Consider the following 15,808-nt stretch of genomic DNA (forward strand, 5'->3'; position numbering starts at 1 on the left):
AGGTGTCGCGGCTCCGCTGGCGATTGGCTGTTGAGAGGCGAGTGCGCAGCGGCCGTTGGTCGCCGGCAGCACGGAGCGAGAGCCGGGGCGGGCGGGGGGGATATGGGGGGGCAGCGGCGGTGGCGGCTGGAGAAGGCGGGCGCGGACGAGCCGGCGGCCGCGGCAGCAGCGGCGGTCCCCGGAGTCGTCCTGTGAAGCGCCCCTGTCGGCGCCGCCGTGGGCCCCTGGGAGAGGGCAGCCAGCGCTCAGGAACCGGTCCTCCAGCGCCGCAGCCCTTCGGACTCTCGGTCCCATCCTTACTCTCCTGCTCCGGCTCCTCCATCTTGGCCTCGGCAGTGGCAGCTGCGGGGAGGATGTGCCGCCTTCTGGCAGGGGGAGGAAGGAGGAGAAGATGAAGAAGTACCGGCGGGCCTTGGCCCTGGTCTCCTGCCTCTCTCTGTGTTCCCTAGTCTGGTGAGTAGCCGCGACCACAGGGAGTTTCCCGTGAGGGGAGACGGGGCAGGGAGCGGCCCAGGTCACACCCCCAAATCATCCTGGCTTTTGGGTTGCGGGTCTCCGAGGCGCCCATGAAGCAACAAACACATTATTCCGTGACTTCCCGGCGGACTGGCCTGGCAGCACTCTGTATGGAGGTTTTCATGGTGCATTTTGGAATTTACAGAGTCTTAAGTGGCAGAGGAAGCGTCCGGGTGCCTTTGTACCCAGTTACCCTGGCCCTTGGCGATGGAGAGGTGTTTGGGTAGTGTTCAAATAGAGACTGGCTAAGTTGTTCGGGCTTAGTACCAGCCACTTGTTTTCATGGTGTGCGAAGGGCAGAAAGCGTGTCGGATGTGGCGTGTTCCCCACAGGCGATTTTAAAAACGTGACTTGTGAAGGTGAGTAATGTACAAACAGTAGTTCTCCTGGCCCTTCTCTCTCCTGGTCTTTGCCTCGGATACTCTTGGGGTTGCTGTTCTTGGAAACTTTGGGGGGCGTTATGAAGCACTTTTTCCAGGGGTAGATGATAAGCTGTTAAGTAGAGTATGTCTTAGGCGTAGTGTGCACGGGTGTTTCTGATAGTGTGCCTTGGATAATGTCCCTTAGTAATGGAAGGATAAGCCCTGCATTTTGAAGGCGAGAAGAGGCTTTGTCTATAAGTTTATATATGGAGTTTCTGTTAATCCCTGGCACATTTGGGTTTTTGGGGAGGAGCAGAGAAAGTTTACCAAAGGATCGTTACCATTGCCCTTGAAAAATCCCTTCTGTACTCCGAGGGGATTTCTTCAGAGTTGTGTGATGTTTGCTGATTGAACAGATGCTTCTGTCAAAGTGATTTACTGTTACATTAAAATCTAGGTAAACTAAGTTTCTTGTTTAGCTTATTTCTACAAAACACCGACAGTTTTTTTCATTAGTGTGGGGTGTCTAACGGATTCCAAAGACACTGAAGTTGTACCAGAAAATAATAGATAAATAAGAAGAAAACACTTGCCTGGCTGAAGAATTTTGAGTGGTAGGTTGATAGACATTTTAGAGAACAAGAAATTTGACCTTTCTGACATTTACTCTCAACCCTTTAGTTAAGACCAGTGTTACCTCACCTTAATACTTAGCAGCATCACGTTGGGTACAAAAAGTGGTTGTAGGAAGTGAGTACACTTACCTCATTTTAAATTTAAGTTTGTACATGAGAGAGGGAAACCTGTATTCATAACCACTTCTTTCTATTGGCTGTTTAGTTGTAGGTTATGCATCTTTTCTCTTTCTTCCTGATCTTGCCCATCTTTAGATCATGTTGTTATTCTTCATTACTTTCTGAAATGGCTTAGGGCAAAGAGGTTATACTTTTCATTCACATTTAAAACACACCAGGATCTCTGATTTTTTTTTCTAAGTTGAAATATAACATTGTGTTATATTTCAGTTGTAGAACATATTGATTTGAAATATTTACATATTGTAATATGATTACCATTGTAGCAGTAGTTAAGCACCTCTATTGTATTACATAGCCATTCCTTCTTGTGGGAATAATTAAGATCTAGTCTGTGAGAGTTGGACTGTGAAGAAAGCTGAGCGCCGAAGAATTGATGCTTTTGAACTGTGGTGTTGGAGAAGACTCTTGAGATTCCCTTGGACTGCAAGGAGATCCAACCAGTCCATCCTAAAGGAGATCAGTCTTGGGTGTTCATTGGAAGGATTGATGCTGAAGCTGAAACTCCAATACTTTGGCCACCTCGTGCGAAGAGTTGACTCATTGGAAAAGACCCTGATGCTGGGAGGGATTGGGGGCAGGAGGAGAAGGGGACGACAGAGGATGAGATGGCTGGATGGCATCACCGACTCGATGGGCATGAGTTTGAGTAAACTCCGGGAGTTGGTAATGGACAGGGAGGCCTGGAGTGCTGCGATTCATGGGGTTACAAAGAGTCAGACACAACTGAGCGACTGAATTGAACTGTGTCTCAGCAAGCTGATAATTATCACACAATAGTATTGTTTATACTAACTGTACAGTGGTCTTCAGGACTAACTAATCTGCCAGTTGCAAGTTTCTACCCTTAAATGGAATTGAAAAAAAATTAATTGGTTGGTGGCAGTGAAATCAAACATTTCAGTGTAGTTTTAAAAATCATTTGTGGAATTAAATTAACTGTGCTTCTATTACTTTAATTTCTGTCTGCCTTTTGCTTAAGCTAATCTCAATACGGTTTCTCAACTTGATTCATGAGAAATAGTGATGAGCTCACGACTTGTTCAGTTGCTCAGTCGTGTTCGATTCTTTGCGACCCCATGGACTGCCAACACATTAGGTTTCTGTCCTTCACTGTCTCCTGGAATTTGCTCAGACTCATGTCTATTGAGTTGATGATGCCATGACCTGTTAGGGGGAAAAAACCAGTTGGCCTATTGAAAATAATAGTCATAAAGTTCTGTAAAGTTTGTTGATTTTCACAATAAAAATGGATGTTGATGGTTTACATAATGCAAAATTTAAGAAACTTTTGTTTAAGAAGAAATTGGGTTAGTCTATTTTGAGATTTGTTTGCACTGCCAAATTCAGAGAGATTTTAATTGCTCTTTACTGAAGTGGTGGGAAGGCATTAAAGTAGAATATTAAGGCTTGAGAATTTTTTGGAAGTGTCATGATGAGATCAGGAAGAGGAGTGGTGTATGGTGTGATTGGCAGAGACTTTTCTTCCTTGGGGAAATTGGAATAATGAAATTAAGTCCCTGACTCACCTGGCGATCTGGTCGTTGCTGAAATCTGGTCTGTTAGGTCATTTCTCAATATCTCCATTCTCCCTTAGCCTAATGCCATTGTAGGGTTCAGCAGGTTTCGCAAAAGAGTTATTTTTGTCTTTGTCATTCATAAAGTGTTCCAAGATTTTGTGATTCATTTCTTTTTTAAGTTGTATCATTTTGTAGATTTTTGAGTGCTATATGTTTATGCTATAACACTCTAGTTTCTGAATTTCCAGCCACCTCATCCTACCAGTATTACTGCATTTTGTAACCACCTTATTTATATTGTCACATATTTACAGATCTTGATTATGTCTCCCTTCTCCTTTTGTCTTTCCAGCCTGGAGTCCTAACCTTAGATTACTTTCACAGAAGACCCATCCAATCTTTATTATTCATTCTGGTTGCTATTTTTTTCCTTTTTTCATACTTCTATGTGATTATCAAGTAGCACAGAGTATTTTAGGCATATATGTATTATAGCTAACAGCAAGAATAATTATGATAGCTATTATTTATTGTCAGATACCTCTTTGTCAAGCCTTTGGTGTGTACTTTGCACATTTTAGCACCCTAATCTTCAGCACGTTTAATCTTCACAACAACCTATGTGTATTATTGATAAATTAATTTTACATTTTATAGTTGAGGAAGTAGAGAAGTAACTTGGCTAAGGCAAAGCAGCTATTAAGTTCTGGAGCTTGGATTTGAACCTAGGCTGCCTGATTCATAGGATCCTGACTGCTGTAATCCTTTGACTATGGGCCAGAAAGCCTATATTGTAGTTATGGCTCCATCACTTAGTAGATCTGCATCCTTGGACGTGTTTTGTGGTGACTTCGAATCTTATTTCTTATATCCTAAAAGTGGGAAAACTAATTCATTCACAGCCCATAGGGTTGTTAGGATGATAATACGAGAGAGAATATATATGGTAGATCTTTGTAACATAATAAGGGTACATTATCTATATATTTCACCATAAACCCATTCAGCAAAGGTTTTTTGCATGCTCATTATGTAACAGATGTTGTTACTGGCATTGAAAACCTGAAAATAGGGTGACCAACTTATCCTGGTTTTAGCAGTAAAAGCCCCAAGTACCAGGAATCCTCTCTGTTAGTTTCCTATTGCTGCTGTAACATGTTACCAAAAATTTAGTGACTTAAAACAACATACATTTATTATCAGTTTTGGGGGTCAAAAGTCCAAAATAAGTCTTAACTGGGCTAAAGTCAAGGTGTCAGCAGGCCTGGTTCCTTGAGACTCTAAGGGGAAGAATCTACTTCTTGACTTTTTCAGCTTCTTGGGGCTGCTTGTATTCTGTTGATCACCATTCTAAAAAGGAAAAAAAACACTCACCTTAAGTGGTAGATATTCAGATTTTTTTGTGTCCTCCCCTCATCAGAAATTAAAAGACGCTTATTCCTTGGAAGGAAAGTGATGACCAACCTAGACAGCATATTAAAAAGCAGAGACATTACTTTGTTAACAAAGGTCCGTCTAATCAAGGCTATGGTTTGACCAGTGGTCATGTATGGATGTGAGAGTTGAACTATAAAGCAAGCTGAGCACCGAAGAATTGACGCTTTTGAACTGTGGTGTTGGAGAAGACTCTTGAGAGTCCCTTGGACTACAAGGAGATCAGTCCTGGGTGTTCATTGGAAGGACTGATGTTGAAGCTGAAACTCCAGTACTTTGGCCACCTGCTGTAGAGAACCGAGTCATTGGAAAAGACCCTGATGCTGGGAAAGATTGAGGGCAAGAGGAGAAGGGGACGACAGAGGATGAGATGGTTGGATGGCATCACTGACTCAATGGACTTGGGTTTGGGTGGACTCCGGGAGTTGGTGATGAACAGGGAGGCCTGGTGTGCTGCGGTTCATGGGGTCACAAAGAGTCCGACACGACTGAGCCACTGAACTGAACTCATCAGAAAAACATTGTGTATGTAGCTTTATTATGTTCTTAATTGTTTATAAGATTTATACATGTGCAAATATGGTATTAGTATATTTATATACTAATAACAGTGTACGTAATAAGTGACACAAATTAGGTGATTAAGAAAGGTGAGAAAGAAAATAATCTAATACTTTGTTAACAGACCTTTTTGTCCTTATTTAAAAAGTAATAATTTGGTGAGAGATGTGTAATTGACTGACTAGATTATTTTACATCATAATGGAGATGAATAATAGCTTGTACTTAGCCCTGCGATTTTGTTGTTGGCTTATGCTTGCCTTATTATTATCTTTGTGGGAATTTTTTTCAGAGCCACTTCTCCATGTTGTGAGAGTCAGTTTAGTTAAAACTAAATAAGTTAATCCCTAAATCTGCTTCATTGGAGACACGTAGATGATATTGCATCACAAGATGCTGGAAGTAAAATATATTTTATGGTTTACTGTTTGTGGAACTTCCGTTCTTTCCTTGACTTTCAGGCTGTATAGTCTGCCGTTAGGACTGGCTGACCTTTAGACGGAGTGTGAATCCTTATATTAATCTTGGTAAAGCTAAATAAAAGTTAACTTTTTTTTTTAGAGCATTTTTAGGTTCATAGCAAGATTGAGCAGAAAGTACAGAGATTACCTTTAATACTTGATCGCTGCCCCCACCACATCCTTAACTTCTTGCTTTATCAGCATCTCCCACCAGAGTGGTTTAATTTATTTAAGACTGAAAAAAATCTCTTTTTTTCTTTTTTGCACCGAAAAGGATCATCTTGGAGGAGCTCATATTTAGAGCTAATGAAAGAAGAGCCTGACGTTTAAACGATTCTCATACATTTGACAAATAGTTACCAAAAATAGTGTAAAATGTCTTTAGGAACTCAAAGGGAAGACTTTGTATTCTATAATAGATATGATCTATCTCTAGCTGTGTGTCCTTGGACAAGTTACCTCTGTGAGCTTCAGTTCTCATCCATAAAATAGTTTGAGAATGGTGAAGTGGCAGACACTAGGGGAGAGTTGATATATAACCTAATTCAGGGTAGTCTGTTTTGTTGGTGTTTTTGGCCTTAGTATTAATAGTAATTTTTCTGAGGGTATGCCACCTAGTTTTCATTGATTTAAGAGGTTTATTTCTTGGTTTGTAATTTTGTCTCCATACCCTTTATTTTGCTTTTTCTCTGACAGTTTTGCTGGTTTCTTGCTCATTTGTTAATATGCATAAAGTGAAAGGAAAGTGAAGTCGCTCAGTCGTGTCCGACTCTTTGCGACTCCTGGACTGTAGCCTACCAGGCTCCTCCATCCGAGGAATTTTCCAAGCAAGAGTACTGGAGTGGGTTGCCATTTCCTTCTCCAGAATCATTTCCTTCTTCCCAACCCAGGGATCGAACCCAGGTCTCCCACATTGCAGGCAGACGCTTTACCATCTGAGCCACTTGGGAAGCTTTAAGTGAGCAGAAAAGTAAGAATCTTGATTTTATTTTGTTTATATTTTTATAAGCAGTATTTTTTTTTTTTTCCTTTTAAAGATAATGATTAGAAATTTCCTTGGGGGAAAAATTTTTCCTTGAAAATTTCCAACTCTGTCTTTGATCTGGAGATTTTTTTCCCTATGTTTTGTTCCTATAACTTTTTAAAGACTCTAAATCTGCTTCTTTTCTGAATCAAATAATATTAAAAATAAGTAAAATAATAAAATAACCCTTCTCCAAATTATTTGATGACTTTAAAAAAAAGTCTGTCTTGTTCTGGGAATGTAATGTTCAGCATGGCAAGTGTACGTAATGATAGTGTATTGTATGTTTGAAAGTTGCTAATAAGAGAGTAGATCTTAAGAATTCTCATCACAAGAAAAAGCTTTTGTACTAGTAATGGTGGATGTCAGCTAAACTTTTGTGGTGATCATATGGCAATAAATAATAATATTGAATCATATTGTACACCTGAAACCAATATAATATAATGTTACATGTCAATTATATCTCAGTAGAAAAAATTAAATACTTTCTTCTGGAACTTTATGTGAAAAAGCTTGGGAAGAAAGTTTATTTTTAGTCTGGGATATACATTCCATAGAAAATGTCTGGTATTTAAAAGAGGTCTTGGGTTGTTAAAAACAGTGTCAGCTCCCTTCAGACAGATGAGATGAAACCAGATTGCCTAAATAGGAAAAAGTCTGTGAAAGAAGGTGTTTGATGTCTTTGTGTAAAAGCTGAACACTTGTCTCAGTAAAAAATGGTAAAAAAAAAAAAAAAAAAGTAAATAATTTACTTATAATATCCTTTGGAATTATTTTTTAAAGAACTAGATGTATTTCATAATAGCCTCTTTAGATTATTAAACATTTAAAGATGTATTGGAATAGATGCAAGTAGTAGACAGTAAAAAACGTCTTGGCAGACATTGAAAAAAAAAAAACAAAAGATGTCAGCACCAAACTTACCTTTGGATGTTGGTTATTTCATTTCTCAGCTATTCATGAACTCTTTCAAGTTTTCTTTCACTTTTCTCAACAATCTGAATAGAGAAATGAATCTATATGTATACCTAATAGTCTAGTGCTTTTTAATCAAAGGGAAGAGATAAGTTTACCAAAAATGTAAGTGCTTTATTATTCTCTCAAATCATCTTTATGTGGAAACATTTGTATATTTGAAATATGTTAGTGAGAAACTAAATACTCTTTGTTGGAAACATGTACATGTTGCAGATTATACTTCAGTGCCAAGTGTATGTTCACCTGTTGTGTTTCAAGGCTGTATTTTAAGTAGTTTCAGAAAATAAAATTGTACATGTCTCAAGGGAATGAAAATTGCTTTTGTGTATTTGCAGTATGTCAGTCCTTTGGTATACATTTGTTTCATAAATGCTGAGTTTTTTGAAAAAATTTGATTTTATTTTTAGGGCTTCGTTTTTGTAATGACTCAGTTAAAAATTATTTTATATTTTTCGTAAAAGTAACAGTTTGTTAGAAAATGTTTTGTAGCATTGACATAGCTTATAAGTACTAAGTTTATTTTGTAATTCTTATTACGGAGTATTTGAAATCAGTAACAGGAGAAAATGTGTAAAGTGCTTAAAACAGTGCTTTGCTCTTAGTAAGGTCTTATTATTCACTCAGTCTGGATACTTTGGCAGAAGTTGAATCCTAGGCTGAGGTATCAGAGTTCAGGTATAGGAATCCATATGTTTGTTCAAAATATTATTTGGTTGCCAACAATATATTGGGTGTGGTGGGGGTTGCTAAAGAAGCAGGAGACGTGAGCTCTGCCCTGAGGAGTATACAAGTTGATATCAGAATATACAAAGATATTGGTGTGAAAATGGCATGAAACCAAGTTAGAGCTTGACGGTAATCCTTCCTTTCCTGTGTTAACAGTGAACCTTTTTGGGTACTTATTTTTTTTCTAAGTGCTTTATATACACTTAACTCATGTGACTTTATTAAACTCTTTTTGAGATAGTCACCACATTTTAAAGAGACTAAGAAAGGCACAGAAAAATTAACTAACTTGCCAAAATTATCAGTAAGCAATGAGCTGGAATTTAAGTAGCCTTTGAATCTGAGCCTGTGCTCTTAACCACTACCCTGTGCTACCTGTAGGCTGATAGGTGGCCTTAGGCAAGTTTCTCTACCTTTTCTTTGTCAGTTTTCTTATCTAAAAAATGAGGTTGACTGGATTGACTCAATGAGGAAGGAATATTGGAATTATTCATTCATGAAGCTTTAAAAAAAAATGCCTAAGCCACTTACCTTGGAAGTTTGATAAGTTTGGAATATTCTTTTGTGTGTTCCAATAGTTACTACTAAATTAAATGAATTCTGAGACTTTTCTTTTGCACTTTTAACATTCTAAGATACCTGATTTGAGCATTAGTGAACAGTACAAAAAGTTGAGTTGGTTAGTAGGAGCTTGAAGAGAAAAACTGGATAGGAGTTGTCAGGTAAGACTTGGTTTTAAGAGAAATGACGTCTGTGGTTCATAAAACTTTGCTTCAGTGGAGTGCAGGCGCTTCACAAACTGAAAGAAGATATACTGGTGCTACTAATATGAACAGTGGCGTTTCCCTAGTTTGCGTGTGTATGTGCTGCTTGCCTGCCTGCCTGCAGTGGGCAGATAGTACTTAATTGTCAGGAGAAATGAGAAAGAGTTATGGGTAAAGGAGACAGTGTACTTAATATGAGTGGAAATGATAGTAAGCAGACAAACCTGAGTAGGAAATAAAGTCATTCCTTGGTATTTGGGGGGGATTTCTTCCAGGACTCCACCTCGATGTTTAAGTCTGCTTTATAAAATGGCATGGTCACTTTGCCCTCTGTATAAACGGATTTGGAACCTGTGGATGCGGAGGGCCAAATGTTTTCTGGAGATTGTGATGGGTTGTGTAAGTTAAACCAAGGAGTTAGGCAGCGAAGATCCAGCAAGAGAAGTGGTGTTTGGAGACTATTATTTTGACATCATTGTATTAGATATTTCTCAGAGAAGAACGGCTGGAGAGATGATCACTAAATGAAAAGCAATTGGAATAGTTGAAGTTTGTCATAACAAGGACTTAACTTGGCAGTAGAAATGAAGAGGGTGTGTTGAACAGAGGTTTTGAGCAAGTCAGTGATCAGGTTTGATGATAGGTTGGCAGGTTGGCAATGCAGTAGAAACAGCATTGGGCTATGATTCAAAGGAACTGGGTTTTGGTTTGCCTCTGACCAGCTCTTGGTCTTCAACACTGCCTTTCGGTCATCTGTCTCAGTGTCAAAAGATGTTTACAGAGGCTTCTGTTTGCTGTGTTCTATGCAGGGTTCTGGTGGACAAAACAGAGTAGCTGCTTTCTTGGAGCTGACTGTGGTTGAGAAAATAAATTGTAGGGTCTAAAATTATGAATCTGAAAGTTCAAAGAGAGGAGTGAACTTTTTTCTTTTAACTTGGGCAACTAGAGGAATTGGAGGTGTTAAAAAAGAATTCGAAGATTTGCAAAGAGTTTTGAAAGAGAAGGAGCTTTTAGTTGAGATGAGTAGAATATCCTAGTGGAGACGACGTATGAGTGAAAGTTGCTCAGTTGTGTCTGACTCTTTGTGGGCCCATGGACAATACAGTCCATGGAATTCTCTAGGCCAGAATACTAGAGTGGGTAGCCTTTACCTTCTCCAGGGGATCTTCCCAACCCAGGGATCAAACTCAGGTCTCCTGCAGTGCAGGCAGATTCTTTACCAGTTGAGCCACAAAGGAAGCTACAAGGGAGACGATATATATAGGCACTTAAATGCAGACTTCAGTAAAGATGACACTTTGGCTGGAGCTGCTCTCCTAGAGGGGATCGCTTAGGAAACAGAACCTTTTTGAATGAACATGGAGTTGCTGCAGATACTTAGAAACAAAGAAGGGTGATAAGCAAACTAAGGCTCTGAAGAGAAGGAAGAAACTAGGGAAAGAAGTTTAATGAGGTCAGAAATATAAAAGTCTCAGATACCCTGAGAAGCTTGAAAATTGAGAAAAGGACCTTGTTTTCAAAAGAGAGAGGTGATTGATTAACTTTGGTGAGCGGAAATAGAAAGTATTTGGAGAGTGGTAGGTGTGAGTTCATATACATTTGTTTGGCAGCCAGAAGGAATGCAAGACGTTGGAGTAGCCTCCTGTATGCTTCAAATTATCCAACCCATTTCCATCTGAGGTTGATTTGCTTCAAATTATCCAGCCCATTTCCATCTGAGGTTGATTGAATTCTAAGATGCTGAGGGCCTCCTGCAAGGGACTTGAGCATCCATGGATTTTGGCATCTAAAGAGGGTCCTAGAACCAGGATACCTAGGAACAACTGTTTTCACTACTTTGGAATTTGATAAATGAAAGACGATGACAGGACAGCAGCTGATAGCAACTGCTGCCATTTGAATGCATATTCTATGCCAGACTAAGCATTGAACAAATAGATTCAAGGGATAAGGTTTGATAGAGTGTCTGAAGAACTATGGACGGAGGTTCGTGACCTTGTACAAGAGGCGGTGATCAAAACCATCCTTAAGAAAAAGAAACCCAGAAAGGCAAAATGGTTGTCTGAGGAGGTCTTACAAATAGTTGAGAAAAGAGAAGTGAAAGACAAAGGAGAAAAGGAAAGATATACCCATCTGAATGCAGAGTTCCAAAGAATAGCAAGGATAGATAAGAAAGCCTTCCTCAGCGATCAATACAAAGAAATAGAGAAAAACAATAGAATGGGAAAGACTAGAGATCTCTTCAAGAAAATTAGAGATACCAAGGGAATATTTCATGCAAAGATGGGCTCAAATAAGGACAGAAACGGTATGGACCTAACAGAAGCAGAAGATATTAAGAGGAGGTGGCAAGAATGCACAGAAGAACTGTACAAGAAAGATCTTCATGACCCAGATAACCACGATGGTGTGATCACTCACCTAGAGGCAGACATCCTGGAGTGTGAAGTCAAGTGAGCCTTGGGAAGCATCACTACGAACAAACCTGGTGGAGGTGATGGAATTCCAGCTGAGCTGTTTCAAATCCTAAAAGATGATGTTGTGAAAGAGCTGCACTCAATATGCCAGCAAATCTGGAAAACTCAGAAGTGGCCATAGGATTGGAAAAGGTCAGTTTTCATTCCAATCACAAAGAAAGACAAAGAATGTTCAAACTACTACACAGTTGCACTCATCTCATGCTAGCAAAGTAATGCTCAAAATTCTCAAAGCCAGACTTCAACAGTACGTGAACTGAGAACTTTCAGATATTCAAGCTGGATTTAGAAAAGGTAGAGGAACCAGAGATCAAATTGTCAACATCCACTGGATCATAGACAAAGCAAGAGAATTCCAGAAAAACATCTACTTCTGCTTTGACTACGCTAAAGCCTTTTACTGTGGATCACGAGAAACTGTGGAAAATTCTTCAAGAGGTGGAAATACCAGACCAACTTAACTGTCTCCTGAGAAATCTGTATGGAGGTCAAGAAGCAACAGTTAAAACCGAACATGGAACAATGGACTGGTTCCAAATTGGGAAAGGAGTATACATCAAGGCTGTATATTGTCACTCTGCTTATTTAACTCATACATAGAATACATCATGTGAAATTCTGGGCTGAATGAAGCGCAAGCTGGAATCAAGATTGCCGGGAGAAATATCAATAACCTCAGATATGCAGATGACACCACTTAATGGCAGAAAGCAAAGAGATGATATTCATCTCTTGATGAATATCAAAGAGGAAAGTGAAAAAGCTGGCATACCTCAACATCCAAAAAATGAAGATCATGGCATCCGGTCCCATCACTTCATGGCAAAGAGATGGGGAAACAATGGAAACAGTGACAGACTTTATTTTCTCAGGCTCCAAAAATCACTGCAAATGATGACTGTAGCCATGAAATTAAAAGACGCTTGCCTCTTGGAAGAAAAGCTATAACCAACCCAGACAGCATATTAAAAAGCAGAGGCATTACTTTGTCGGCAAAAGTCCATCTAGTCAAGGCTGTGGATTTTCCATTAGTCATGTATACATGTGAGAGTTGGACTACAAAGAAAGCTGAGCCCTGAAGAATTGATGCTTTTGAATTATGGTGTTGGAGAAGACTCTTGAGAGTCCCTTGGACTGCAAGATCAAACCAGTCAATCCTAAAGAATATTCATTGGAAGGACTGATGCTGAAGCTCCATTCTGACTTTGGCCTCCTGATGTGAAGAACTGACTCATTAAAAAAGACCCTGATGCTGGAAAAGATTGAAGGGAGGAGGAGAAGGGCACGACAGAGGATGAGATGGTTGAATGGCGTGACTGATTTGGTGGATTTGAGTTTGAGCAAGCTCCGGGAGTTGGTGATGGACTGGGAAGCCTGGTGTGCTACAGTCCATGAGGTTGCAAAGAGTCGGACACAACTGAGCAACTGAACTGAAGCATTGCACATGCATTATTTCATTTTCCTGTTTTACAGTGTTTATATTGAGACTTATGGCTTTTGTAATTAGTTTGCCCAAGAAAATGTGCATAATAAAAGGGGGAACCCAGGATGTAAGAGTTGGTTTATAAAGAAGGCTGAGCACCAAAGAATCGGTGCTTTTGAATTGTGGTGCTAGAGAAGACTCTTGAGTCCCCAGGACTGCAAGGAGATCAAGTTAGTAAATCCTAAAGGAAGTCAACCCTGAATATGCATTCAGTCCTGAGGAAGGACTATTGCTAAAACTCCAATACTTTGGCTACTGGATGCGAAGAACTGACTCTTCGGAAAAGACCATGATGCTGGGAAAGACTGAAGGAAAAGAAGGGGGTGGCAGAGGATGAGATGGTTAGAAAGCATCACCATTTCAATGGACATGAATTTGAACAAACTCTGGGAAATAGTAAAGAACAAGGAAGCCTGGAGTGCTGCATTCCGTGGGGTCACAAAGAGTTGGACAGACCTAAGTGACCGAACCACAAACAAGTTTTGACTCTGAAGTCCATGCCCTAGCCACTAAACTACAAAACTTTGTCTCTTGGGGCTGTTATCTAAATCAGGGGGTAAACATTGCCCCTCCTTTGTGATAGTTCTTATATTTGTATCTGCAGTAACTAGCCTTAATAACATGATCAGTTCTTAAGATAATGGATTAATGTTATTTTCTCACCTTTCTTTTCATTTGTCTGTTGACTGGAGAATATGGCATGGGAAATGTAGCAGTACAGAAAGATGATAGGCTTTGGAGAGATAGATCTAATTGGTTGAGTGACTTTGGACCAATTAAGTTCTGAGGTTAAGTTTGTTTATTTGTAAAAGTTAAATTAATATTTTAATGTTAACAGCTTGACACATTAAAGAAGACTGTGTTCTCTTCTAGAGACATCAGATACTTAGGATCGGATTGGTCATACTCAGTTTATGCTACATTCTTTATAGGTCCCCCTTTTCCCCTCCACTTTATATCATTACTCTTTTATATTCTATCTTCATTTTTGCTTCTATCCCCCCCATGTTGGGCATTTACCCTGGAGTATATTTGATGTGTTTCTCCAGTTAATCTTCATGTATTTACTTAGGTTTCTGATTTCTTCCAAAAAATGATGTTTTGTTTATATGTATTAAAATTTGCATAAATGGTATAATGCTATTAATCTCATTCTTTTTCCTGTTTCCTTCTGCCTAACACTTTTTAAAAAAAAAAAAACCCTAACTTGTTTTAGTTACTGGAATCACCATTATGTGAATTCTGAGTAGTGTGGCAGCTGCCTCAGGAAGGACTGATGTCATTTATTCACTGAGTATTTATTGAGCCCTTTGCATGTATGCTGCTTCTAAAGAGAGACTTTATACCAGCAAATGCATTTGAGAGTATTCTGTTCCATTTGCTTATCTTTTGCTGTCCTAATACTATAGACTAATTAGAGTGGTTTTGTGATTAAATCTTAATTATCTGGCAAGGTGAACCACTTGCCTTTGCTTTTTTTGTTAATATAGCTATTCTCAGATCAGTTTTTCCATATTTAGAACATCCTTCAGGTTTTTTTCTCTAGGATTTTCTTTAAAAAATTTTTTTTAGTTTATAGTAAATTTATAGTGTTGTGTCAGTTGCAGGCGTGCAGCAGAGTGATTTAGTTATGCATATGCATATATCCTTTCTCATTTTCTTTTCCCACATAGATTATTGCAGAGTATTGAGTAGAGTTCCCTGTGCTATATGGTAAGAATCCTTCAGGTGTTTTGATAAGAATTATATTGGAGTGCTGAATTAGTTTGGGGAGAATTGCTGTCTTTACTTTGCTGTCAACAGCACTCCATCCATGAACATACTAGATCTTCAGTTGTCTCTTCATTTTATGGTTATTATTAGAGTTAACATTGTTTCCTCTATAAGTGGTTGTGTAGTTTTTAAGGTTAATTTCTAAATTATTTAAAAAAATTGCTATTGATAATGGCTTATTTTCTATCTTCTTATTTCTGGGGAGGAAAATATTGGCTTTTTTGCTTATTTTTAAAATTGAAATAATTTATATACAGTTAAGTGCACATGTTGTCAGCTGTACAGTTAGATCAGTTTTGACAAATGCATACATCTATGTAACTCACACCCATCAAGATGCAGAGCGTTTCTATCACTCCAGAATGTTTTCTTATGTCGAGTTCTATAGAATTCCCTGAAGCAACTAGCAATATGATTTCTATCACCATGGATTAGTTTTGCTACTTCTGGAAACCTATTTAAATAGAATTAATATAGTATTTATTCTTGTGTCTGAATTCTTTCACTTAGTGTAATGTTTCCAAGATTTATCCATCTTATTTCATTCATTAGTAATTCACACTTTTTTATTGTGAGAACTAGTATAATAAATTGTATGAATGTACTACAGTTTATTTATATTCTCTGTTGTTGAGCATCTGGATAGCTTCCAGGTTTTGGCTATTAGGAGTAAAAGCTACTGTGGACATTTTTGTACACATAGTTTTCATTTCTCTTAAGAAGTACATAAAAGTGGAATTGCAAGTACTGAAACAGATGGATATTTTATGCTTCTGGAGATAGTACCCTGAGAAAGACACATTGCTTATGAAGGATTCCTGCCAGGAATATATAACCTGAATCTGGTCATGATGAAACATAAGACAAACCTCAGAAAAGGACCTACCATGGTCCTTTTAAATACCATTTTA

The 15,808-nt window shown here is 38.8% G+C and overlaps 1 protein-coding gene across 8 annotated transcripts in view; it reads left to right on the forward strand.

Annotated features, from left to right (window-relative positions):
• The first annotated feature begins 252 nt into the window (after positions 1-252).
• SUCO (SUN domain containing ossification factor) overlaps positions 253-15,808 on the forward strand; it is an 87,553-nt gene continuing 71,997 nt past the window's right edge. For all 8 annotated transcript variants that reach the window (XM_065935714.1, XM_065935715.1, XM_065935716.1 and 5 more), the window contains exon 1: positions 253-453. In XM_065935714.1, the coding sequence (XP_065791786.1) occupies positions 392-453 (62 nt within the window). In that variant the 5' untranslated portion in view covers positions 253-391. The remainder of the gene's footprint in view (positions 454-15,808) is intronic.

Source organism: Muntiacus reevesi, chromosome 5, assembly GCF_963930625.1.
Source record: "Muntiacus reevesi chromosome 5, mMunRee1.1, whole genome shotgun sequence".
Lineage (NCBI taxonomy): Eukaryota > Metazoa > Chordata > Mammalia > Artiodactyla > Cervidae > Muntiacus > Muntiacus reevesi.